The following is a 25,061-nucleotide window of genomic DNA, read 5'->3' on the forward strand; positions in this document are numbered from 1 at the left end:
TCTATAAAAAGAGGATTCTCTACAACAAGAGGGACGCTTCTTTTTTCTTGTTTTTGGCCGAACTGAACATAGACTAAGAACCTTTGGCTATTCTTTTGGTCAAGATTATCAAGCAAGGAGAGAGGAAGCTGCCAACAATCATCATTCACCATCTTCACATAGTTTCTTCTCGGTCACTACTGTTCTGTATTTGATTATGCATATGACAATTGCTATATTTTTGAAGACTATGTGTAACTAATTCTCTTAGTTAGGGGATACCCTTGTAACCCCCGCTTATGCAAGACTCAAGTTCATGTTTTCTTAGTTAATTCTTAATTTGTTATGTGATTGGTGTGTCTTGATTTATGCTATTGATAACTCTCACATGTTTTTGAGTCTTTGGTGTACAACTTAGATTTTCAGCATGTTTTTGCAGCTAGAGGTTAGGAGGTACTTCACCTAATCATTGTATTTCTTTCTCTCATTAAGTAGTGACTACCTCACTCGCGGAGGTAAATCAAGAGATGCTTATTGATTTGGGTAGAGAGTGCGTTTCACGCTACTTAGACTTTAATCAACGACCAAACTTTCATAGAGCTTAATGATTTCTACTTGAGTTACTAGACTAATGAGTTTCAGAAAAGTGTGTTTTAATGTGTTTTTAATGAGTTACTAGTAAACATGTTAGGGAATGTTTTTAATGAAAAGTGTGTTTCACGGGCGTTAAATAATTTCAGGGAAGTAATAAGAACAATTTTCAATGTGTTTCATGGTTGTTCTTGTTTGTTGTCAATCACATGACTGTTAAGTGCTTTCTAAGGTTGAACAAGAGTTGAATATAAACGGTGGTGAATTGGTGTAGTTTCTAGTTCATCCATTCCATTTGATATCTTCAGAATTTTATTTGTTGTCTTTATTTTTATGTTACACAAAAATCTCCCCAGTGTTACTTTGTTTATTGTTTATTTCATCTTGTACACATAACGTTTCCATCATTGTTTTTGTTTTGTAGGTTTGACGTGAAAGCAAAGTGTCCCTCAAATCCCTGGCGTTTAACGATCCCTCTTCCATTATACTACGACTGATTACTACAACGAGAGTTTTAAATTGTGCAATCATTTTGGGCACATCAAAACACATTCTAACTGTGAGAATAAAACCAGACGGATTTGACATTACCTTAACTAATAAGTTGAAAAGTTACTCACAGTTGACATACAAAACACAGGAGCCTTTTATCTATGCAAAAGTGAAGTTCATGTTGAAGTAATTGCTATCAAGAGAGATACGACTCTTGAAGCTCAAAGCAGTTAGGCCACTACTAGGAATTGTCAGAAATAAGTATTTCGTGTTCGCTACTATAGTGACCATAATGAACTTGAGAAAGAGAATTTCTCACATACAGCATAACTATATATACCAAACCATATCGAAACTGTCTAAAAGACTAAGGCTCTTCTGAAGGTAAAACCCGTAGCTAAACTACTGCAGTTGTTCGATTACCATATAACTCTTAATAGGATTCCTAGCGCTATCTATTTCCATCATCAGGCAAGTTTCAATCATCAAGTGGGGCGCCTTCTTCGTCTGAAGCATCATCGTCCAGAAATGAACCAAGTGTTTTCCTCAAAACGCTGAAAGTTTTGTTGTCCTGAGATGAAAAACAGAAGATGCGTATTCAAGACATGTTTATACAAATCAAAAACATTTAGGGATATACAGGAGAGGCAGAGAAACACTACCTGCTTCTTCTTTTTCAGAGACTCTTCTAACTTGGAAATTTTATCAGTGCAGGCCTTTTCATGTTCTTGAATCATAGTTCTTTCTCTCTTCCCTAGTACCAGCCCCTCACAACATTAGAATCTATATATTTCACACCATACAGTATAAACAATAAATGAAGTTGTGTTCCTTACTCAGTTGCTCGTATCGAGTGAATAGCCTTTCCTTCTCTTCTTCAAAGCTTGAAATGATACCTATCACATGACATGAACATGATACATCCTCTCTTAACAATGAACCATATCCTTATTCAATTATCTTTTACTATAATATCACTCAACAGAAACAAATCCTCATCAAGTCTATCATAAGTGATCATTGCAAGAAGGTAACTGCAGATTTGATAGTCTTCATTCTCACTTACTGGCATAACCATTTGAACACACTACACATCACTATCTAATTGAACAACACCATCACTGATAGCCGAATAACCTATCCGATGGGTACATGTCACAAAGTACAGCCACAATCTACTTGCAAAAAAAATCTAATACTGAACACTAAACTACAGGCTAGAAGTACCTTTCAGGGTCTGTAAATGGTTCGCTTGATCCTTGCAACTTCGTAGTTTCAGTCTTCAAGCAATTCTCACACTGCATTTACACAATCAAATTACTCACTTAAGCAATATTTAATCAAACTAAACAAACAGAAAAACAGTTCGTCACAGATTCTCCACCAAACCTCTTTTGAGCTCTTTGAAAGCGATTTCGCGAAACTTTGCCTGACCAAGAGTAATGCAAAAGCACCTAGTTAGTACACTGCAAACAAACTTCCACAGCTAGACCAACAAACAGTCAGCTCTTGGAGTTTCATTTACCTATCCTTCTCAACTTTCGTCTTCAATTCATCAATTGCGGACCTCACTTCAGCAGACACACTGCGACACAATCACATAAATAGTAACTCACAACACTATTTCCGAGCATCCATAAAAGCCATATGGCTGATTCAATTTTACTCCTCTCGATTCAAATCCTACATGTAGCAAAAACCGCAAGCAAAACCTCATCGATAATTCAACCATTCAATATAAGACTAAGGCATTTAAAGCAGGCTTAACCTAACATTACAAAATCAACGTCATCAACTCTACCAAACCTAAACGCATGGAACAAAAGAACTTCGAATTGGCGAAAACAAACAAATACAGATCCAAATTGATACACATATCAGTGAAGAAATAGCTCGAATATGCTATAGTTTCGAATTTCTGAGCTACATTTAACGAAATCAATGGCGAAAAGTTTCGAATTCTGACCTGGAAATGGTCTCTTCGTTCTTCTTCAAGCCATCCTTGTGCGCCTTCTCTCGGATCTGTTGCAGCGCCGACATGATGCCTTTGATATCACTGCGGAAAATCTCCACCGGATTCTCAAATCGGACAAATCCATAAGCGAAAACCAAGAGAAATGAAGGAGTTAAGAGGAAAACGAACCTGGAGAGGTCGAGATCCAGATCGAGGTTGGCCGATCTGGCGAGGTCGGGCTCGGCCGCGCGGCGCTTCCTGGTGGTCGCTTTGGCGGTGGACATGGTTGCGGGCTCTAGGGTTTGGTTTTGGAGGTTGAAGAAGCTCTGAGACTGAGAGTAGCGCCCACTCAAAATTTTGGCTCTGTGTGTATTCAAGTTGGTATTTTATAGACCTGGCGCTTACCTTTTTGAAGGATCTTACTAATTTACTGCTTCACTTGTTTACTTTCAACGGTTGTAAAAGTAAAAGAAAAAGTAAAATTTATTTCTATGTGTACTCTTTCAAAAAGGTCACAGATCCTCCCCAGCTTGTTAATACCCATATACTAATATTCCGGATGAGACGACATTTAACGTGGTTGAAAATATTGGATGATTTTACTAATGAAGTGAAGTTTGACAATAGAATTTCCCCGAGACAAATACACAATTTGCTCAGAGTAAATTGAGATGGTAACCATCAATGTTCGACATATAGTGATGCTAATTGTAGAAATATTTGATTGTCGATAATATTCCTAGTTATGCTAGGAATGGAACCAGAACTCCTAGTTTGAATTTCATGAGAACCCTGGTCCAATTTCGTGGCTGGTCATTCTTCAAATACTATCTATATATATGACTGATACGAGAGTTCATTGCATTGTATTCATGTAACTTCAACTAACAATGGAGAAGAAAGACAAGTTCAAGATCAGCAAGTCGCATATAAACAGAAATATCTACTTTGTTAGTCTTGATGCAAGGAGAGAAAATGAATCATGTGCAAACAACCTTTTCCTGATTATAAAGCAACCTATACACGCCTAGTATCTTTTCGACTGAACTTATAATCCAAGAGATACCTATCACCAGAGCAATACATGTCATTCTTTGTGCATCGGGAAGATACAAGATAACTCAGGCAAGACAATGTCGGTATAGTAATGAAGACCTGAAGTATATCTATCATTATTAGTCCATTCAAATCAAACACAACATTAATAATAATCTCTTGTCTGCAAGATTGCTCTAGAAAGCTAACTGAACTCTCGCAAACCAGACCAAAGAACACAATCCACTTGCCCTCAACATTGACTCTTGAATGGAGAAGATGCAATACCGATTGTCCCCAATCACCTCAACCTAGACATGAAACACGCTTGTTTCACGGGTGATAGAGAGGGATCGTAATCACACACAATATATGAGTAGATCAATAGTCATCCATTCATTCATCCATTCAACGATCAATAGTCATCCATTCATATCTTATATATATATATATAAATTTTTTTTGGATCATTCCTATCTTATATTTCAATGTTGAGATTGTTGACAAAATTTGCTTTCAATGTCAGTGTCACACACTCAAAAGAAATAAAATGAAGCCAGTATGACATGTACTAGGTACACTTGGTCTAAAGACATGGCCAATCTATCAAAGGTGTAAAAACGTAAAATTTTGTTAACTTACCGATGATGCCGTGGTCATTTTATGGCTTCGGTGCTTTGCCTCGGCTCGGTTTCCCTTTACTTCATTGCATTTAATCTTTGAATCGAGAGAGCCGAGAATAGGAGTAGATATCCAAGCTTTATCAATGGCTTCATCACCATCGAGCGCGTCAACACCTCCATACCCAAGCACTGCTAGAATCTCTGATTCTCAGTGTTATCAGCAGTACACTGCCTCTCTCAAATGTAAGCCTCTACTTTAAACCCATCTCCTTTTTCTTTCTTTTGTTTATCGTCTTACCTTATTGTTTAGCTAACTATAGCATAGCCTTTTATCAAATGCGTTTCTGACTCGTAGTGAAAAAGGATGTATCTTTTTGTTATGTTCTTGCTGGGTTTAACATAATTGACTGTATTTGGGTTTAACTCTTTGAGGGTTTTAGTCTGTATCAGTGTACTGGGTATTCTTTGTTTGAGTTGAATGTAATAAAGTTAGTAGCTTTTGGTCCATAAATTATGTGATAGGCCCTTTATAATGAGCTCTACTTGTATGTGATGCTGCTGGTTAAGTCTAACACTGAAGACACTTTAGGGAGCTGATATTGTAATTACCTAAATGCTGAAAAACGATTGCCCTAAGACAGAAACTGAATGGGGCTGCTAAATGAAACTATATAGTTCTTTGGAGGATGTGCAGTATTCAACTATTGAGACAACTTCCAGAGTTCTATCGACGATACTTACCATCAGAGTATTTAGAATTGGAGTTGGATTAATTATTAACCTGTAGATTTGAAGATTGCAGACTAGGTAGGCAATTGCCAGAGTAAATATACACACATAAATATATTTCAAATTGGGATGCTCTGAAATTATCTTTTCTGCCAGGTTTAAGTATTGCTAAACATATCAGTTTAATCACCAAGAAAATAACAGCAATGCTCATGTTAAAATTTCAGCTTTTAGACTACTTTCGTTTAACAAGAAGCTTTTAATCAACATGATGGCAATTCTTCTCAGTTTTGTCAATAGAAAAAAAAACAAGATAGTACTTTTGAAAGGAAAACAGTAAAAATAAAACCTTGTTGATAGAAATGCAGAAAACAATCAAAGAGACTCGCTTCGAGGCATAGTAAGTGAAACATGCAAAAACATGAATCAGAATGGAAATAAATGTTAAAAAAAAAACACAGAGAGAAATATGTATAAGATTGAAGTTATAGGACAACAGCCCATAAACTACAGGACATATAAATAAAGATAACTGAACTTGAACCAGAGCAAAGATGAAAGAATTATAGCATCAAACAAAAACCAATTCTGAAGTTAAGTACAATAATTTCCAACAACATAATGCATGCTCATGTAGGACTTTAAACAAAGAGAATTGCAATTGACAAAAGATTGAGACACATTTAAATCATCTACCAGCCAGGAGATAAGTGACCATGGACCTTTCAACTTTGTGCATAAGGATGAAGAAAACATGATCAATCTAACCCACCACCCAAAGATGCATGCACAAAAAATCAAAACAATAATCAAATAGTCACTAAATGATATCTGATTGCGCTACATCTCAGAACATAACAGAACCTCCCAAATTTGAGAAATTCAGAGCACAACTATCTAGTATGTAATTAGTATCCAGCAACATTCCAGTCACATTCTCAATGCAAAACGCAGGTTACGTTAATTCCATGTATCCATATTACAGGAATGAAGGCACATATGAGAACTCAAAACCTATACTACCTTTATTGGTTTTGGATCAACACTGAGTAGAGAGGGGCCTGCATCTGTTTAGTATAGAAGATTGTCCTCACGAAATGGCTAAAATCTGTAAAACCCAGCTATTAAAGGGAAAAAATAGAGGAGCTGCTATCTAGCCTCAGTTGCAGTACCTCTACTTGTCCTATAATGATTTTGTGAGCCATGACGGTAACACTAACTTTGAACCTTTTTCACCTCTCAGTTAATGCCTCGAGCTTCCAAGAGCTTAAATTAGCTGGGAATAACCTAGGGGGGAGAGATTGAACTAGTTAATTCCTCTAACCATTTCCTTGCAAAAACTATTCAAACCTATCTCACAGATCCTTCCAAGCTGAGATGCCATATGTTCTTAGATACACATGCTGAATAAAATATCTAACTACTAGATTGAAGCTTAAATAACTCTGATTACATAAACTGAAACCGTTTGAATCTGTATTGGATATGCAAATCACAATTAAGCACATAGCATATATATATATATATATATATATAGTAATGCCTTTAGAGTTGACTAGTGAAATATTTGCGCAAAGTAAGAACAAGGAAAATCATATTTCACTAAGGCAGATGGATAGCACCAGACATAAGAAAACAAAGCAAATTACCAAATAGAAAGTCTAGTTTGGCATGGGATGCTCTTAAGTCTTAACATGATAACATGCAGGGGAAGGAAAACAAGTAGCTCCTAAAGGATAATTATACATATAAAATTTGCCACAATGATGTGTTAAGCAATGCAACAAAGTAAGTCATCAGAGTAGAAAGCAACCAAGCGTCGGAGAAAAAGGAAGAGTCGATGGGCTGGAAGCGTATCCAAACATGCGAGGAGCCATGAATTGGAGAGTGAAACAATTCTTGTAGTCGTCGCTGTCCACCTTACTGGCATCAACATGAAACTGAAACGGAAGGGCAATCCCCCGCTTGTAATGAATCCCGGGGGTTGACCCCATATCACGTTTTAGAAACTGAGTGATGATAAAGCAGCCCTTGTTATCACCAATGTGGACAATATCACACGCTCCAGGGCCTTCCCATCCGCGAGGAAACATTGACACTGGCAGCTTGACCAACCCAATTCGCTTCATGGATTCTTGTCCCTTTTCCTCATCCTCATAGAGATAAATTCCCACACGCATAGTATTAATATGATAACCAAAAATGACCTTCTTCTTCTGGTTCTTGTTGTTGTTGTCATCCGGCAGGTCCAGGACTAAAGCTCGGCAGCAAAAACGGAAAGGGCCACCAGCGCACATAGTAGGGACTAGTCTCCATTTTTGGTCCGGGAAAGCCGCGTCAAAGCAGAAGACGGGACATTGTTCATGGGACACAAACAGCTTGGTGCCAACAATTAGATAAGAGAAGTAACCCATCCCTTGTATGAAATATTCAGATTGAGGCTGGAGAAAAGGAGGTTGGGGCAAACCTTGCCACTTGTTTACTTCAGGGTCAAATACCTCAAATGAAGGTGAGAGAGGATGGCCGACCAGCTTAGATGAAAGAATGTGCAGCTTGCCATTCAGCTCCACGATTATAGGCTCCATTTTTCCTTCCAGTAGATTGGCCTGAGGAGAATCAAACTTAATGATTCTACTATCTGACGACGACAGATCAATGGAATAGTAATTTCTGTTATAATGTTCAGCGCTGTCACCAGTCTGGGTGGGATCGTATCCGCCGGCGAAAATAATCTTGTCGGAGAAAAGCCCACAACCAGGAAAATCAGGAACATCTGGGCTGGCCTCAGACGCCAATGCTTCTAGCTGCGATATTTCCTCTTGTTGTTTCCTCATGTCGAATAATTCTTCTAAAGTTATGGTGCGAACAACATAACCCCAGCTATCATCCTCGTGTTCTTCATGGAAACATAAGACGATGCGCTTCCCAGCCTCCGAAACATTCAGCATCAACTTTTCCAGCCCCTCAATTTTCTTTCCCCACTTCAATTTCAGATCCGATTTCTTCCTCTTCCTCATCATCATGCATCCATCACGCTTGTGCCTCCTATGCTTCTGTAGAACGCAGCAGTGCCGAACCATACCATGCCTTCTTTTTCCACGTCCACCGCCTCTGGATCTGGATCCGGCTCCGGCTAGGTCAACAATTTCTCTTTTGGGAGCCATTTTTTTGTTTTGGGAAATCAGATACGGCTGGTGAAACTTATCTACAATTTAAATATATATAAAACAAAGCACGATCGGGTCGGGTCGGTTATTTTCAAGTGTAATTGCAGCCCACCTAGTCTGTGGATTTGGCACGTGAGAGGCCAGTTAACTGCACAGCTGCACTTTTGTCTACAGTGAGATTTGAATTTCAAGCTCATTTCATATTTCCCGCTCCCCTTTAACCTGCACAGCTTCTAGTACAGAAAGTCAGAAACCACAAAAATATAAATAAGCTTCTCTTTCTCATTTCCATCAGGACCTCCAAAGAAAAAAGAAAAAACAGAGCTTAAAACTTACCCCATGGTGAAAACTAAGCCCTTACCTCTTAATCCTGTGGTGCAAGACTATGTTGATTTCTATGGAGGGAAAACGATGTATCGGGCTGCATATGAACCCAACTTCTCCAAGTATTTTCCTCAGAAAATACTCCAGCGTCTTGAGCGGTAATTTCCTCTTGTTTTCTTTTATGTTGTGTGAATTTTTATGATACAAGTGATAAAGATACAAATTTTGTGCTTATCTGGGCTAAAGGTTTGAACTATATGTTAATTTTTATGATAAAATGGGTAAAGATAGGAATTTTTTGGAGTAATATAATTATGTGTATATATCAGTTGTGTGTTTGGGAATGATCTGTTTGTGAAAGGGGGTAAAGGTAAGAGTTGGGCCTGTTAAAGGGAAGAATATATGGATTTATGTGTAATTAACCTGTGGACTTGTGATAGGAGTTATTGTGGATCAAAGCAAAGTAACTGTAATTATGTGTATATATCAACATGCCTGCACAGAATTGTAATTCAATACAGATATGTTTGTGTTGTGCTTGCTTTTGTTCTCACGGAATTCGTTGCTTTTGAATAGGGATGTTCATGAGCGCCTTTGGACAAGATGGAGCAAAGGGCAGCGCTGCCCCACTCTCACCCTCAACAATGTGAAGGTTCGAGATGACAGGGCCATTCTCCCTCATCTTGGGTCACAAGGAGAGCACCGGAACCTTCAAGCAAGTATGGTGGCATTTCATGAGGAACTCTTTGGAGTTGGAGGAATAGGTGGAGTAGGATTGCATGAGGAGCGAGATGATTTCTACAACAAACTCTCCAAGCCAAATCTGAGCATGTATGATCCTATAGCCCACTTTATCAATCGAAATGACTTATTACTATATGTGATCATATATCCCCACTTGATTCCTTTAATTGAGTTAGTACTAACATTTTCGTTTTTGTGATCAGGAGAGAATTTGGTTATCTTCTTCAACATATGTGGTACCAAAATGAGGAAGTTAGGGGTGATTTCCCTGCTCAAGTAGTCGAAGATCTGAGAGACACTAATTTTTACTATAAAGGGAAATTGAACAAGTGGACTAAAGTGTATAAGAGATGGTACAAGAAGAGCGGACATCGATGGACGGCAATTCAATTGCAAGCTGCAATTGGCAGCCACTATTGGGTGAATGAAGTGGGAGGTTTTAGGACTTATAGGAATGATCCAGAGGAAGAATTGCACATTGTCAGAAACACACTTCGACATGTGAATGAGAAGAGGTCTAATCAGAAGAAGACGGTGTGGGGCAAGAAAATAAAAGGAGCAGTGATTCAAAAAGTTTTTCCATATGCTGAGCAGAAGGTGTTCGATTTCATGTATGAGGAGAAGATTGAGAATGATCACAAGGGTTCCCTCATCATTTTGTGAGCAAATGCAATTTAGTTTATTTTCCTTTCTTCTACACTTTCTCTGCGCACTCAACATAATAGGACTGAAACTTTTTGTAAGGCTTAGTGGCTAGGTTGGACAACATTGCAGGGTATCAGTTCTCTTTTGCTTCTTGGACTTTGAAGGGTAGAGACCCAACTTAGCCTTCACGTTCTGCAAATTTAGTACTATGCTTTCAGCAAAACCGAATTGCATCAAATATATATGTTCCAACTGTTTCTTATTATCAATTAGTGCTGTGTTTCCACTGAAGTGTTAAATTAAAAAGAGATCAAGTAGACCAAGTACTGATGATGAAATTGACAAATGACTATATCGGATATATAGTAATTGCCCATTACTTGTTTATAATAATGGATCATGATCGCATGCATATTCACAATATCTGATAAACATACCTGCTGTGTCTTTGAGCTGCACTCTATATATGCCGCAGCCCCTATTCTCTTCTTCTTCTTTTTTGGTTACACAGGGGGGCACTAAGGCCCAAAAAAAAGAAAACCAAGCGAAAAAGACTAAGCATCAGCCCCAACTCTGGAGCCCCTATTCTCTTTTTCAGTTCTTCACCCTAAAATATCAAAAGAGATTGAACAAGATTAATATTCTATGATAGTTTTCTCTCTACTTCTTTTCCTTTTTTGTTCATTTTCTTTCTTAATAGCCAACAAGATATCTTAACAAGGACTAATCAGTATATGTGGAGAAGGATCTTAAGTAGAAGTTTATTACCTGTTATGTTGAGACGGTACTTGCCCCAGGGTAATTCATTAGGAACTGTCTGCCTTATCGCAAATCTGTGTATTTTGTTGAAGTATACATATGATTAGAATGAAACATTTGTCAACTCAACAAAGACAGAATGCGTTGAATTAGTATAAATTAGCAGGGTTCCACATTCCATGAGCACATAGGTTTTTATACTCTTTACATATCCTTTCTCTTACTTGTGGAGAGTTCTTCAGTCTCCACCTTTAAACCCAGATAGAGTTTAGGAATCAAACTGAGATAGATTAAAGGAAATGTTTTGCATCCTTCACTTTTAGACTGTCGTTCAATCCAACTCAATTAATCTGGAGCATACAGTGGAACTTAAGGGAAAAGAAAGGCATATCTGTCAAATCATCAAATTTGAATTGGTTTTGGTAGTGGAAAGAATGGATTACCTAGTTTAGTCCCCACGAGAATAATGGGCACGGATGGGGCATCATGTCTTAGCTCTGGAACCCACTTCTCCAATATAACATGCAACAGGTCAAAAGAGAAGAGATAAGACATAGATTCTGATCGATCAGTATTATACTTTGATGCATATGCAAATTGAAAAAGTGAATCTTAAGCTTATGACAGAACCTTATTAGAAATGAAAGAAGATTACTTTCATAACTAGGCCTACTTATGAGGGAAAAGGCAAGAAGGAAAATACCAGCTCCTCTGTAACTAAGAGGCCTCAGCCTGTTGTAATCTTCTTGACCTGCATTATAAAGGTTACAAATGTTAGTTTATTTTGTTAATTTACTAATTTACAATATGAAGCACTCATTGATTGAAGAATTAATTTATAGCCATTTCAAATATATGGATTGTATCAACAAATGATAGTGAGAGAGAAAAAGCCTGAGAACCTCAATGCACACTCTCAAACATCAAAATTATAAGAGAGACTGAGAGAAATAGCTAGTCCGGCAGTATCCTAGAGACCCAGATTCACAGTCTGCCCATGGACCAGCACATTAGCACTGAACATACAGTTGGAACATAATCCTGTCAAGAAGAAAAAGAGGAAGACAAGTTCATGAATACAGAAAGAACAAAGATCCCTCATGAAGGAAAGACAATGAATGAACAAAACAACAATATTATGAGAAAAGACATGGCATTGAGGAAATAAACAGAAAAGTAAGGACTGAGATTTATATGGAGGTTGAAGATGAGAAACTTTATACAGTAAGGAAAGTGTTGCTGGTGTAGGAGATGAGAAGGCATGTCTTTCCAACAGCACCATCTCCAACTGTCAAGCATTTTAAGAACTTTGATGTTGATGATGAAGATACTTCTTTTGTTTAGTATTAGCACTTGGCTATTTGCCATACGATTTATTTTGTTGGAGAAAATCCAGGTCCCGCTCAAAATGTTGGCTCTGTTGATTAAAATTTGAAATGAGGGGCTCTGTGTGTGCATTCAAGTTGGTATTTATAGACGCGGCGCTTACCTTTTTGAAGGATTTAACTAATTTACAAGTTCACTTGTTTACTTTCAACGGTTGTAAAAGTAAAATTTATTTCTATGTTTACTCTTTCAAAAAGGTCACAGATCCTCCCCTTGTTAATACCCATATATTAATATTCCGGATGAGACGACATTTAACGTGGTTGAAAATATTGGTTAATTTTACTTATGAAGAAGTTTGACAATAGTAATTTCCCCGAGACAAATACACACTGCTCAGAGTAAATTGAGATGGTAACCATCAATGTTTGATATAGACATATAGTGATGTTAATAGTAGAAATATTTGATTGTTGATAATATTCCTAGTTATGCTAGGAATGGAACCAGAACTCCTAGTTTGAATTTCATGAGAACCCTGGTCCAATTTCGTGGCTGGTCATTCTTCAAATTCTATCTATATATATGACTGATACGAGAGTTCATATATTACTAGCATTGTATTCATGTAACTTCAACCAACAATGGAGAAGAAAGACAAGTTCAAGATCAGCAAGTCGCATATAAACAGAAATAGCTACTTTGTTAGTCTGATGCAAGGAGAGAAATGAATCATGTGCAAACAACTGACAACAGAGGCTGTGTCCAAAGGTTATATCAAACTTGAAGTAATGGAGGACAATATATTGATATCAGACGAACGCATCTCGCAACTATGTTGATCCCGACATTGAAGACCTACACATTAATGAAAGCATTAGTCATACTAAAACTGTAACATAATCAGAAAACCTCACTGATCAGAAAGCATCTATCAAACCTCAATTTTTATAACTCCGATTTTCTAACCGTGTCGTGCAATTTGGTTTACTAGTTAGAAGATGGCTATATGTCCATGTTGTTATTAACCTTTTCCTGATTATAAAGCAACCTATACACGCCTAGTATCTTTTGACTGAACTTATAATCCAAGAGATACCTATCACCAGAGCAATACATGTCATTCTTTGTGCATCGGGAAGATACAAGATAACTCAGGCAAGACAACGTCGGTATAGTAATGAAGACCTGAAGTATATCTATCATTATTAGTCCATTCAAATCAAACACAACATTAATAATAATCTCTTGTCTGCAAGATTGCTCTAGAAAACTAACTGAACTCTCGCAAACCAGACCAAAGAACACAATCCACTCGCCCTCAACATTGACTCTTGAATGGAGAAGATGAAATACCGATTGTCCCCAATCACCTCAACCTAGACATGAAACACGCTTGTTTCACGGGTGATAGAGAGGGATCGTAATCACACACAACACTGGTTAAGCCATGCAACACAACCACCACCCCAAGAAAATGAAGCATTGAAACGTACTATATAGTGCTCTGAATTGACTCGATCAGTAGAGTATGCAACAAATGATGAGTGATATCTAGAAAATTAAATGTATTAAAGTTTGATAATAAACTCTTACGTATTTCATCTAATAAACGATTCTAAATAATATAGCACTAAAATGACTACGGCTCTGACCCAAATTACTATAATATTTGATAAATGCACCAATCTTGTACTGTGAATCTATAGAGTTAACTCATGCGACACGAGGAATTGAAGTGTTCTATAATGCTCGAAATTGACTTACTGTAGCGTGTGCAATAAACAACGAGTTACTGTTCGATGTCAAATTCTGTACAGTGCATTTCATCCAATGATCTAAAGTAACGATTCTAAGCAATACAATGCTACAAATATCTATCAAACACATAATTATTTCTCCATAAGGTAATGTGACAAACTAAACACAATTCGCTTAAGATGTTATTGTCTAGGCTCTAATCCAGAGTTATGACTTTCCCTATTCCACGAGAAAGGCCCATCATATTAGGCATAAACACTTGAGAGCAAACAAGAGTGCGAAACGGAAAAGGATGAATGTACCTCACTGCACAAGATTCAAAGCATGGTGAGATGTCCTACCCTCGCTGGTAGAGTAGATGGAGGGAGGGTTGCACAGGTTGCAGACGAATGTTTGTTGGAGCAGGTTGACGAAGACCGAACCCACCGTCCTCGAAGCCAGGAGCCAAAGGGTGTCGATGAATCACGTGCTGACGGAATTCCAGATCGTGCTCACAGTCGAGGCCGCACCCGGCACATCGGAATCCATAGGACTCATCGGAATTGGGCACACGAATCGTGAGAAGCTAACACAACCAAAACCTCGTCTAAAAAAATTAGAATTGGAATTGAAATTAGAAATCGAGCGAGATTGAGGAGTTACCTGGCGATGATGAGCTGAGGCGCGCCATGAGCAATTCCGATCAGAGTGGTTTCGACTTGATTAAATGAGCAATTCCGATCAGTGGTTTCGACTTGAGGTTTAGACTGAGAAAAAACCTCTGTCTCAGACGCGCGACGTCGTTTGTCCTCTTTTTTTTTTTTTTGATTGGGGAGATTAGCCGTTAGTTAAGTTAGGCAACGGAGACACCCCGCGAAGAACACACCACAATCCAGACATACCTGACATGAGCATCCACTGACTGGCCACCCAGGCCTTTAGAGGGTTTGGAACTCCAGACCTTGTGGTTAGCAAGGATAGAGTTTTCCACCCCACCATATCCCATGTGGTTTCGTCCTTTTGTTTTTGAAGGGGGGTTCCTTGTCTTTCATTTTATTTTCTTTTTTGCTTAAAGCTAACCCGAGGCCCATTTCTGTTTCCGTTTATATTTGTGTCAGAGGCCAGAGGGTGTATTTCTTTCTCTTTTTGGTATGGTTGGGCCGTCAGCGCACGACGCTGAATAGTTCTAATGAATTTATTCTGGGCACATGATCATGCTGTATATATACACTTAAATCAGATTTTCCCTCCATGAATAGGAGGATTACAACACTTTTCCTTTTTTTGAATAGGATTACAGTGGCATCTATTTTTTAAGAGCACTAATCGTTTTTAAGGTGATTTTTCTAGTGTCGGAGGCATCTACATAGTCGAGAACCAAAACTTGAATTCGGACTTCCCACACAGGCTGCTAACGGGCGTCTCATTTCATCATCCTATAGACCGAGCACAACAAACGTGAACCCGACCCGAACGCTAAAAGCAATATACATGAAACTTCTTACATGATCTGGGCAAAGCATTCGTGATATTGACAAGGGCTCGTTGATACAACTCATATAAGAGTAATAAGACCCGTCACTCTACATTCTTGTCTGTGAGATATGGAATACAATTTCAACAGATTACCAGAACAGGATTCACGCTCATAATAGAAGAAAGTAGACGAAGTTGGTCTTCCTACAACTCATCCAAAGCACTCTTTTCTCTTTCAATTTGAACAGCATATATCCATGATTGAATTATTTTATATGTAGGCATATCATTTCTTCTTCTCTTTGGTAGGCTTCACATCCTTTGTGAGCATTCTTGGTGCTATAGCCATAGCCATAAGCTCTTGGAAAAGCAGCTTGCAGGCATAAGGAATGTGAACCTGCATGAGGGGACGGGATTAAATTCAAACCACAAAATCACAGCAACAAATTAAGTGTAGGACCTCTCTGTATGCAACTATGCATGCAAGAGAAAAGAACATAATTGACAGTAAACCAGAGACTCACCTGAACAATATCAGTTTTGTTCTTGCAACCTCTGCACTCGAATGAATTCTTCTTGAGATTTGCAATAGCTATTAAACCACAACGCTCACAGACATGAACCCTATAGGCATCACTCTGATCAAAGAGTCTCTCCTTAAGAAAATGAGCAGCACCATGTGCAATCATGCAATCTCGTTCCATCTCTCCAAATCGTAAACCACCATCACGAGATCGTCCCTCAGCAGGCTGCCTTGTAAGGATCTGCACAGGACCACGACCACGTGAATGGATCTTATCGTCGACCATATGCTTCAATCTCTGGTAATATGTAGGGCCAAGGAAAATCATTGCACTCAGTCGCCGGCCGGTGTGACCATTATACATGGTCTCAAATCCCCGCATTTGATACCCACATTTGTGAAGGGCTTTACTAATATTGTCCACCTGACAAGAAAATGATTGCATATGAGAAATCCACTAAGACCTATATAAAAGTGTCAACAAGGTATAACGAAAGTACACTTGCAAAACCACATTTGGCTATGAACAGTACTGTGCTACATATGACACAAAAAATTAAAGAGGCGTGATTGAATAGGAAGTGGAACTTACAGTCACATCCGTAAAAGGAGTTGCATCTCCTTCCTTTCCCATGTGTGCTGCAACCTTACCCATGATACACTCAATAAGCTGACCGATGGTCATTCGGGAAGGAATGGCATGAGGGTTTACAATAATATCAGGGGTGACTCCTTCTACAGTCCATGGCATGTCTTCTTGTGTATATGTCATGCCCACCGTCCCTTTCTGTCCATGTCTACTACTAAATTTATCTCCAATCTGTGGAATTCGAACAGACCTCACCCTTACTTTCACAAACCTCAACCCATCAGCATTGGTAGTCAACAGGACCTACAAAGTATAAAGCTGAGGTTGTAAGATGCATCAAGGGAGAGTAGTAAAGTAGTCCAAGAAGCATGCGCTTGGGAGCTTTGGGTATTTGAGATCTTACAAAACACAATCATTTTCTTTGGAGATAAATTTCTCAAACACAAGGGAGAATCATTTTAATAAAGCTCTTACCTGGTCCACAATCCCCGTTTCACTGTGCCGTAAGCTTATGCTATGATCACGTCGTGAGTAACGTGAAGCAGCTTGCCCCTGAGCCTCCTCCGGAGCAATGGGAGTGGTCTTCCCTATGATAACATCTTCACCTGAAACCCTGGTTCCCTAAGGTGATTAAAAAAGAAAGTTGGTCAGAAAATATGTTTACGGGTACCAGGTACGAGAGTAAACCAAATTTCTATGTACTTACAGGAGGCGCAAGACCATCATCTTCCAATTTATCATAAGATCCATGCCGCATACCCTGAAAGTCCTCAAATCTTAGAATAGTTTCCAGCACTCACATGAGCAATAGCACTAGAAAAAATTTCTCACCATCGTATTCGCTCTGTCAGGACGCCCAAAATCTTCTTTGACTAGGGTCCCCATCTTTTTCTCTTCATCCCTGTCAGAGAGAGTTGATTACGAACACAGTAGAATAGATTGAACCACATGTCCTTGCAATAGGTGTCAAGAGACAATCTAACCTATAGGAGCGGAAGAACAGTGACCGGAAAAAACCACGATCAATAGAGGATTGATTCATAATGACAGAATCTTCCTGGTTATAACCAGAATAGCAAGAAATGGCAACAATGGCATTCTGAATTCGAAGGGTAGACAAAAAAACGGCAACAAGGATCATTAGAAAGTGAAGTTAGCAAAGAAACAATTGAAGAAAAGAAGTGAATAATAACAAAAAGAGATTTACAATTCCGGCCGGAAGTTGCCTGAAGTGAAGATGCTCCATGGCTCGCGTAGTGACAAGTGGCTTTTGAGGGTAGTAAAGAACATAAGCCAGTGTATCCTAAGTGGACAACAAAGTGAGTTCAGTTTTTCTAGTGAACTATGACACGCAACAACAATAAATACATAAATTGCAATGCTGAGAACCAAATTATACCATTCGGAACTGATAGTTGGTGACATAAATTCCCATAGCTTGCTTTCCCATGGCAGATTGATATGTATTACGTGGAGACTGTTACAACAAAAACAGATAAACTCTTCCACTAAGACCAAACAAACAAAATAACTTGAGTATAAAATTTTATAAAACATATAATTTCATGTGTAGAAAATGTACCTGATTATGATCAGGAAATGGTATAATTGAAGCACAAACACCCAATATAAGTGACGGGTGAATTTCACAATGGGTATATGTATCAGAATATGCCTCCTCGGGATTGAGCCTTGCTTGCACAAGATCCTGGTACAAGTTTCACAATTGAACTTGTAAAGATTGTCTACTGACAAATACAAGCTTATATTGCTTCAAACATGACACATGCATTTTTTTCCAAAAGAGTACTACTAACATTAATTGTCATTGAAATCATAGTGGTCTCCTCTTCTTCAGTGTCAATATATTCGATGAATCCTTTTGCTACAAGATCATGCCAACCGCCATCTTCAGGGTTTTCCTGAAATTTAACAGAATGTAAGGGTGGAGATATGTTGATACTTATTGTGCATAGAAAAATATAATTAAGATTGCGGCTAGCTCACCCTCTGCTGCAATGCATGAATATCTTTCTTCTTTATCAGCAGCCTTTGCTTGTCCACAATAAATAGTGGACGACTGCAACGACCATAGTCTGTATATATACGAAGTTCTTTCAGACGGATATCCCTGACAACCCCAACTTCAGTATTGACATCCACCTGCACATAAATGACATTTACATTTTCACAAGCCAAAAGGTCTAAATCTGAAGTGCATGCAATTGAGAAGATTGGGCCAGTTATGAACAATGCACAAGAATATGGGGACAAAAGAAATGGGACACTGGTGCAACTTATTGAATTTAAGATAACCATACAGCTGATGTTTTCAGTCTTTACAATTGGAGTCTCGGTGTTCTTTTGGCACCATAGCTATCTAAATTATATGTTAACAAAAGAAAAACAGAATATATACTCACCCGCCGCCTTAGTTTCCTCAATGTTCTCACCAACATTTCAGGATCACGATGTATGCCAACCCAGCAGCCATTAACAAAAATCTTTGTGGCTTGGGGAATAACGGCAGGGGAAATTTCCTACAAACAAGATACACATATCAGAGTCAACAGGAAGAATGAGAAAGCCAGCTTCGCAATATCTAATAGTGCATACCTCAAAATTTTCTGTACCCCATTCTTCTAAAAACTCTAAGATTGGATATGCAGCTGATCCCACTGTAATGTACACCATTAACGCCAGGTTCTTTACAAGTCCACATGCCTAGTGTAGCAAATCAGAGTTTAAGCTTCACATAAAGAACACATCACTTTCACATTCAGAAATTTTAAAGGACAATTCTTACCTGCCCTTCAGGTGTCTCAGCGGGACACATCATTCCCCACTGCGAATTGTGCAACTGCCTAGGTTTGGCCAATTTCCCTGACAAAAGAGAAAGCTCCACTCGATGAAATGAAAGGCAAAATACAACAAACCAAAAAAATATGACAATTCGTGTATATCGGGAAAGGCAAGAAAGTAGTTTACCCTCCCGCCCTATGGGAGAATTCAGCCTTCGCAGATGTGACAATGTGGATGCATATGTCAAACGATTTAACACCTGTTACAAAAATGGAATATCAGTGCATGAATTTAACTTCATTCCCGCCACACTAGAACAAATTTAGCATAGAAACAACCTTAGCAGATGAAAAAATTAAGCCTAATGCTAATTACCTGCGACACTCCAGCTCTTGTCCCAGCTGCATTTGCTTGCCCCCAGTTCCCAGTAGCAAGTGAATATTTGAGACCACTAGTAATGGTTTTTGCTTTAATCGCAAATTGAAGGTTAACGTCCTTTCCATTATCAACACACTGCACCACGCACGAAATGTTTAATATAGACCCAAAGACATAATTCAAGACACTTAAACAAGGCGGGGCTAATGTTAACTAACCTTCTGCACATAACCTTTGACATCCTTCGTCAACTTCCTGAATAGCTGCAGAATATTTAAAAGTGGTGTTTGAGAAGGCGATAAAAATAATATAAGTAAAGATGTAACAAACATCCTACAATCTCCATACTGACCGATCTAAACAAGCTTCCGAGCAAGGGGCCAGCAAGATCCAGCCTCTTGTTGCCATAGTGATCCCTATCATCTTCTGCCCTCCGACCAAGTGCACACAATAGAAGCCTGTGAATGATGTATCTACAAAAACAGTGTATTTAGTACACAGTTCAGAAGCTTCCCCAACAATAATGTATAAACTTACAAAAGTAAACCTTACCCAAAATAGTATGCTTTCTTGGTCTCACAGAACTCCCCAGTACCAACATGTGGAAGCATTTCCTTTTGAAGAATATCTCTCGCATACCTGTTTGAGGATGCACAGCATAATGTCCATGAGCAATGTTAAAGATTATGCACTACATCTTGAGGTCCGTGAGAAATCAATAAGTTTATATACCTTATCCTCTTGTCTCTGGGCACACCAGCTGTCGCACCTCTTTTCCCAATATAATCTAGAGCCACCTAAAGTGAAGAAGAGTAAAATAACTATCAGATGGAAATAACAGAAACACGTTAGCACTAAACCATAAATCAAATTAACTCAGAAGAAAAGACCTGTTGATTCTGAATAACAAATGCTTCTTCCAAGGAAGGACGAAGCAACTCCATCATTTGCGTATCAGAAAAATCATAGCATATGTGCTCCAAAATATCTTTGTCTGCGACAAATCCGAGAGCACGGAAGACAATAATGATGGGAATTTCAGATCGAATATACGGAAGAGTCGCACGAATATATTGTCCTGAAGACCCCTGCAGTAGATGTAAATGCATCCGAAGTTACAAAACACATGAATTAACATAACTACAACATACATACTACAACAAACATCACAACTCATCCATTACCCCTTTGGAGCTGGTCCGGGAAAGCATACGAACAAACATGGTGCTGGGGGGTCGGTTTTGGGACTCGGCCATAGACCGCACCTCCCCAACATACGCATACTTGTTAGGCTGCCTCTTCTTAAAGACATAAACGTGGTTTGTGCTCATCTTCTCCTGAGCAATCAACACCTTCTCACTCCCATTGATAATGAAATACCCTCCTTGGTCATATGGACACTCCCCCAGCTCTGTCAAGTCCTTCTCCGAATTCTGATACAATGTACAATAACTCGACCGAAGCATAATCGGAACCTGACATCAACACACACAAAAAAATCAGTGCCCCCAAACTCTCACACACACCTATCGCAAATATCGAAATGCACACATTCACACACACCTTGCCAATAAACACTTTGGTGAAATCCTGAGTCTCAGTGACCTCCTCACCATCATGTCCTTTCTTTATAACCCTCTTAGTCACATCCACATACAGCGGCGCTGAATACGTCAGGTTTCGCAGCCTCGCCGCCTTCGGAAACAGCGTGGCGGTCTCACCATCCGATTCAGTCATCATAGGCTTACTCAGATAAATCTGACCAAAGCTAATTTTGTATATAGTCTACAAAATCACAACAAATTCCACTTCAAATTCTCAAACATTATCAAATTAGGCAGCAATTAATTCATTATAAACCCTAGAGAAAGCTCACCTCAGCGAAATCGGGCTGGTGACCCGGATTATGCTGCGATTCGGGTCGGATTTCGATGTCGGCGGCCTCGTCGACGATCTCCTGCATTGTGTTCTGAATGAACTCATCGAACGAATCGAGCTGCTGCCTCACTAGACCTTTCTCTTCGAAATAGGCCGAAATCACAGCCCAGGCGTCTTCCTGCGTTATCTCATCTTCGTCGTCCTCGGCGTTGTACTGCTCTTCGTACTCAGGATCGTCTTCCATGGCCGCGAATTGGAAACCCTAGGCTGTTTCGGTTTGAATTTTCCGGTTAAAGTTTTGGTTTTCCGATTATAAGAAAAAAAGGCTCCGGAGAGCGAAACCCTAGCAGAGCTGAGTGGTGTGGTTCGTCGGGGGTTTCAAAATGAGGGAAATAGAGGGGCGGAGAGGACTTGTATATTAGTGCGGGTACTGGTGCTAGGGGTATAATTGGGGTTTCGTTTTAAGTCGGCTGTCTAGTAACCGAATTTCCTGATTTGGAAATTGTTTTTTCTTTTTCTGATTGTAATTATTACGAAAATTATTTGATGAAACTATGAGATGCAATAATAGCCGTGAACAATTTCCAAGAAAAAAATTCTGTAACAGTTTATGACATTTTGAACATGACCGTATTTATATATTTTGACCACCATGCATTTTATATGAAAATCGTAGATTTTAACTATTTAAATTGAGTCATGTAGTAATAAAAATTGCATTGGTGATTAAGTGACATAAGTGATTATCAAGAAAAAAATCGCATCAATTAATATTTACCAACTTACTATTTTACTATGCTCCAAACTTCTAATTCATACTAAGATCATGTAGGGATATTAGTCGACTACTAGAGGATCATGTCTAATTACCAGGTCAAGAGAAAAGTAGTTTGATTGTTATCCTTTAAATCACGAGTCGAGGGGTTGGAAAACTGATGATGTTGTGATGTGATAGTGACAAATTGGTCATTACTCAACCTCCGCACTCACAATTGTCACAAAATCATAGAGATTAAAATAATAGAGATAATATTTAGTTTCGTAAATATATCATTATAAATGACATGGCGAGATAACAAGATGAAATCTTTTACTTGGAGGCTTGGGTTTGAAGAAACGTTCATTTTCCAAACAAAAAAATAGCATCTTTTGTAACATTCTACTTGGTGAAACACATCACCAAAGTATGAGATCTCAATGACATAAAGTGTTATTGTCCCATTATAAAAGAGGATTTTTTTTGGCCCATATGCTTGATTAGGGCCATTCAGTGAGCAACTTTGTTAGGCTTAGCATGTTATTCAATCTTTGGGTATGAAGCCCCGTCTAATGGCATCAAGCAAAACGTACACACAAAGAACTAGAAGTGAATACATTGCATATGTGCATAAAGATATGAACTCTATCGGGGTTTTTCAGATAAGAAGGTCTGTATTTTAAGTTAAGGTACGGATTTTCATTTGATCAACTTTTCGATCGAATTTTCACATCTCCACCGTCAAATATCTATTTTATAATGTATAGATCATCTCCACAAAATTTCAGCCGATTTCATGATCGTTAAGGTATAAAACTAATCAAAACCAATGGACGTATTGAATTTGCCAAACCTGAACCGTTCATAATTTGAGTAGAAAATCGAAGTTATGAGTACCTTAATGGTGATGGAATCGGGTGAAATTTTGTGGAGATGATCTATACGTTATAGCCTATATATTGAACGGTGGAGATGTGAAAAATCGATCGAAAGGTTGGTCAAAAATGAAAATCCGTACCTTAAGCTAAGATAAGGGTCTTCTTACCTGAAGAGCTCCGTGAACTCTATAGTCTATAGGAACGATAATCTGATGCCACTCACAACATATTTATACATGAATAATACATGCTTAGTCAATTTGTGTATGGGTGTGATTACCTCTTTTGTATGTAGCTTGTCACAGTCTTAATATTTCCTGCCAGTTCCAACTTTCCACAACATCCACCTTCAATCAGAAGCGTTCAATGGGAGCCTAAATCACAGGTGGTTAAATCTGGAGATAGCCTGAACGGCTTGACTCCTTTTGTAAATTTGTTTAACTAGCTAACCTCGTTTTGCTGTCATAATCTCATAGACGACCCTGCTTAAAGAGCATAGATAATTAGTTGATAGGTAACCAAACCATCTTTAACTTCGAAAGAAAAAGAAGACAAGTGCCTGAACCCCCCTATATGTCCACCTAACACTGCCTTCTTTATAAGCTGAAGCATTTGCTCAAAGTGCTGCATTTGACACACAACAATGATCACCGGCAGGAGGATCTTCACCTTTCTGCTGAGGCTACTGGCCTTTGCTGCAACTTTGGTTGCCACCATCGTAATGGTTACAAGCCATGACTCTACAAATGTCTTCAACTTAACGTTCAAGGCAAAATTCAGCAACTCACCAGCTTTCATGTGAGTCTATACATATCTAGCTTTTCTGTAACCCTTCTTGCAGTTATAGCCGTGCTATTTGAATTCAATCCTCGTCCTAATTTGTGTTCTTGTCTTACCATGTTACAGTTACTTTGTAGTTGTGGAAGCAATTGCCTGCGCCTACAACCTTGTCATTATGTTTCTTTCTTCAAAGGGCTCGCTTTGGCGCTTGGTTATCATCCTCGACGTGGTAAAGAGCAGAGAGCAAAATATTCCATCCTCCCAAATTTCATCTCGACTCACTATCAATCATTTGGTTTCTAATTAGTTGTACTTGTGCAGGTTGTAGCTGTGTTACTTGCTTCGAGTGTGTCATCGGCCTTGGCAATAGCAAGTGTGGGGAAGAAAGGAAACACGCACGCCGGTTGGCTTCCAATTTGTGGACAAGTCCCCAAGTTCTGCAGCCATGTCACTGCTGCTCTTGTTGCTGGCTTGATTGCAGCAATCCTGTATTTTCTACTTGTTATCTTTACCCTCTACACTGTGCTCCATCCTCTATTTGTTGTAAAATCTTGATCTTATAGAAGAGGACTGATACCTTACAAATATTTTCAGTAAAAATATATAGCAATCCTGTATTTTCTTTTTGTTATTTGCAAATCTATGCCCTCTACACTGTGATCCATCCTATATTTGTTGTAAATCTTGAATATTTTATAGAAAATGACTAATACCTTACAAAATTTCAGCAAAAATATATAGCACTTGCAGACATAAATTTGCAGATAATTAGCATATGATTTCCACAGTTTTAGGTGTCATTCTGCTGAAACGTGCCTCTATCTATCTGATCGGGGATAAAGTCGCAGTTTCTAGTTAAATAGTCAGCCAAAACATGTAAATTCTATTATTT

At 38.7% G+C, this 25,061-nt stretch overlaps 4 protein-coding genes and 1 pseudogene across 4 annotated transcripts; 2 read left to right on the plus strand and 3 right to left on the minus strand.

Moving 5' to 3' along the window:
• Positions 1 to 1,244: 1,244 nt before the first annotated feature.
• On the minus strand, positions 1,245 to 3,341 carry LOC126789624 (uncharacterized). The gene is made up of 9 exons (XM_050515825.1): positions 3,206 to 3,341; positions 3,029 to 3,118; positions 2,588 to 2,647; positions 2,452 to 2,491; positions 2,290 to 2,360; positions 2,041 to 2,096; positions 1,899 to 1,958; positions 1,725 to 1,816; positions 1,245 to 1,633 (listed from the first exon to the last, which is right to left on the minus strand). The coding sequence occupies exons 1-9, from the start codon at positions 3,298 to 3,300 to the stop codon at positions 1,541 to 1,543; spliced, it is 657 nt and encodes a 218-aa protein (XP_050371782.1). The 5' UTR covers positions 3,301 to 3,341; the 3' UTR covers positions 1,245 to 1,540.
• A 5,615-nt stretch (positions 3,342 to 8,956) lies between these two features.
• On the plus strand, positions 8,957 to 10,642 carry LOC126789313 (uncharacterized). Its single transcript, XM_050515444.1, has 3 exons — positions 8,957 to 9,052; positions 9,471 to 9,725; positions 9,842 to 10,642. The coding sequence occupies exons 1-3, from the start codon at positions 8,982 to 8,984 to the stop codon at positions 10,299 to 10,301; spliced, it is 786 nt and encodes a 261-aa protein (XP_050371401.1). The 5' UTR covers positions 8,957 to 8,981; the 3' UTR covers positions 10,302 to 10,642.
• On the minus strand, positions 10,385 to 12,655 carry LOC126785648 (rac-like GTP-binding protein RAC2; annotated as a pseudogene).
• Positions 12,656 to 15,718: 3,063 nt separating this feature from the next.
• Positions 15,719 to 22,120, minus strand: LOC126789118 (DNA-directed RNA polymerase II subunit RPB2). Its single transcript, XM_050515187.1, has 25 exons — positions 21,753 to 22,120; positions 21,440 to 21,661; positions 21,061 to 21,351; positions 20,767 to 20,964; positions 20,609 to 20,673; positions 20,429 to 20,515; positions 20,229 to 20,349; positions 20,095 to 20,139; positions 19,874 to 20,011; positions 19,685 to 19,757; positions 19,503 to 19,579; positions 19,313 to 19,420; positions 19,120 to 19,236; positions 18,704 to 18,859; positions 18,514 to 18,618; positions 18,279 to 18,404; positions 18,096 to 18,173; positions 17,904 to 17,999; positions 17,680 to 17,795; positions 17,528 to 17,597; positions 17,403 to 17,456; positions 17,171 to 17,317; positions 16,700 to 16,999; positions 16,109 to 16,531; positions 15,719 to 15,981 (listed from the first exon to the last, which is right to left on the minus strand). Exons 1-25 carry the CDS (start codon positions 21,996 to 21,998, stop codon positions 15,871 to 15,873), a joined length of 3,570 nt encoding a protein of 1,189 aa, XP_050371144.1. The 5' UTR covers positions 21,999 to 22,120; the 3' UTR covers positions 15,719 to 15,870.
• A 1,912-nt stretch (positions 22,121 to 24,032) lies between these two features.
• Positions 24,033 to 24,724, plus strand: LOC126789119 (CASP-like protein 1C2). Its single transcript, XM_050515188.1, has 3 exons — positions 24,033 to 24,187; positions 24,296 to 24,398; positions 24,491 to 24,724. The coding sequence occupies exons 1-3, from the start codon at positions 24,033 to 24,035 to the stop codon at positions 24,722 to 24,724; spliced, it is 492 nt and encodes a 163-aa protein (XP_050371145.1).
• Positions 24,725 to 25,061: the final 337 nt, after the last annotated feature.

This window comes from Argentina anserina, chromosome 3, assembly GCF_933775445.1.
Source record: "Argentina anserina chromosome 3, drPotAnse1.1, whole genome shotgun sequence".
Lineage (NCBI taxonomy): Eukaryota > Viridiplantae > Streptophyta > Magnoliopsida > Rosales > Rosaceae > Argentina > Argentina anserina.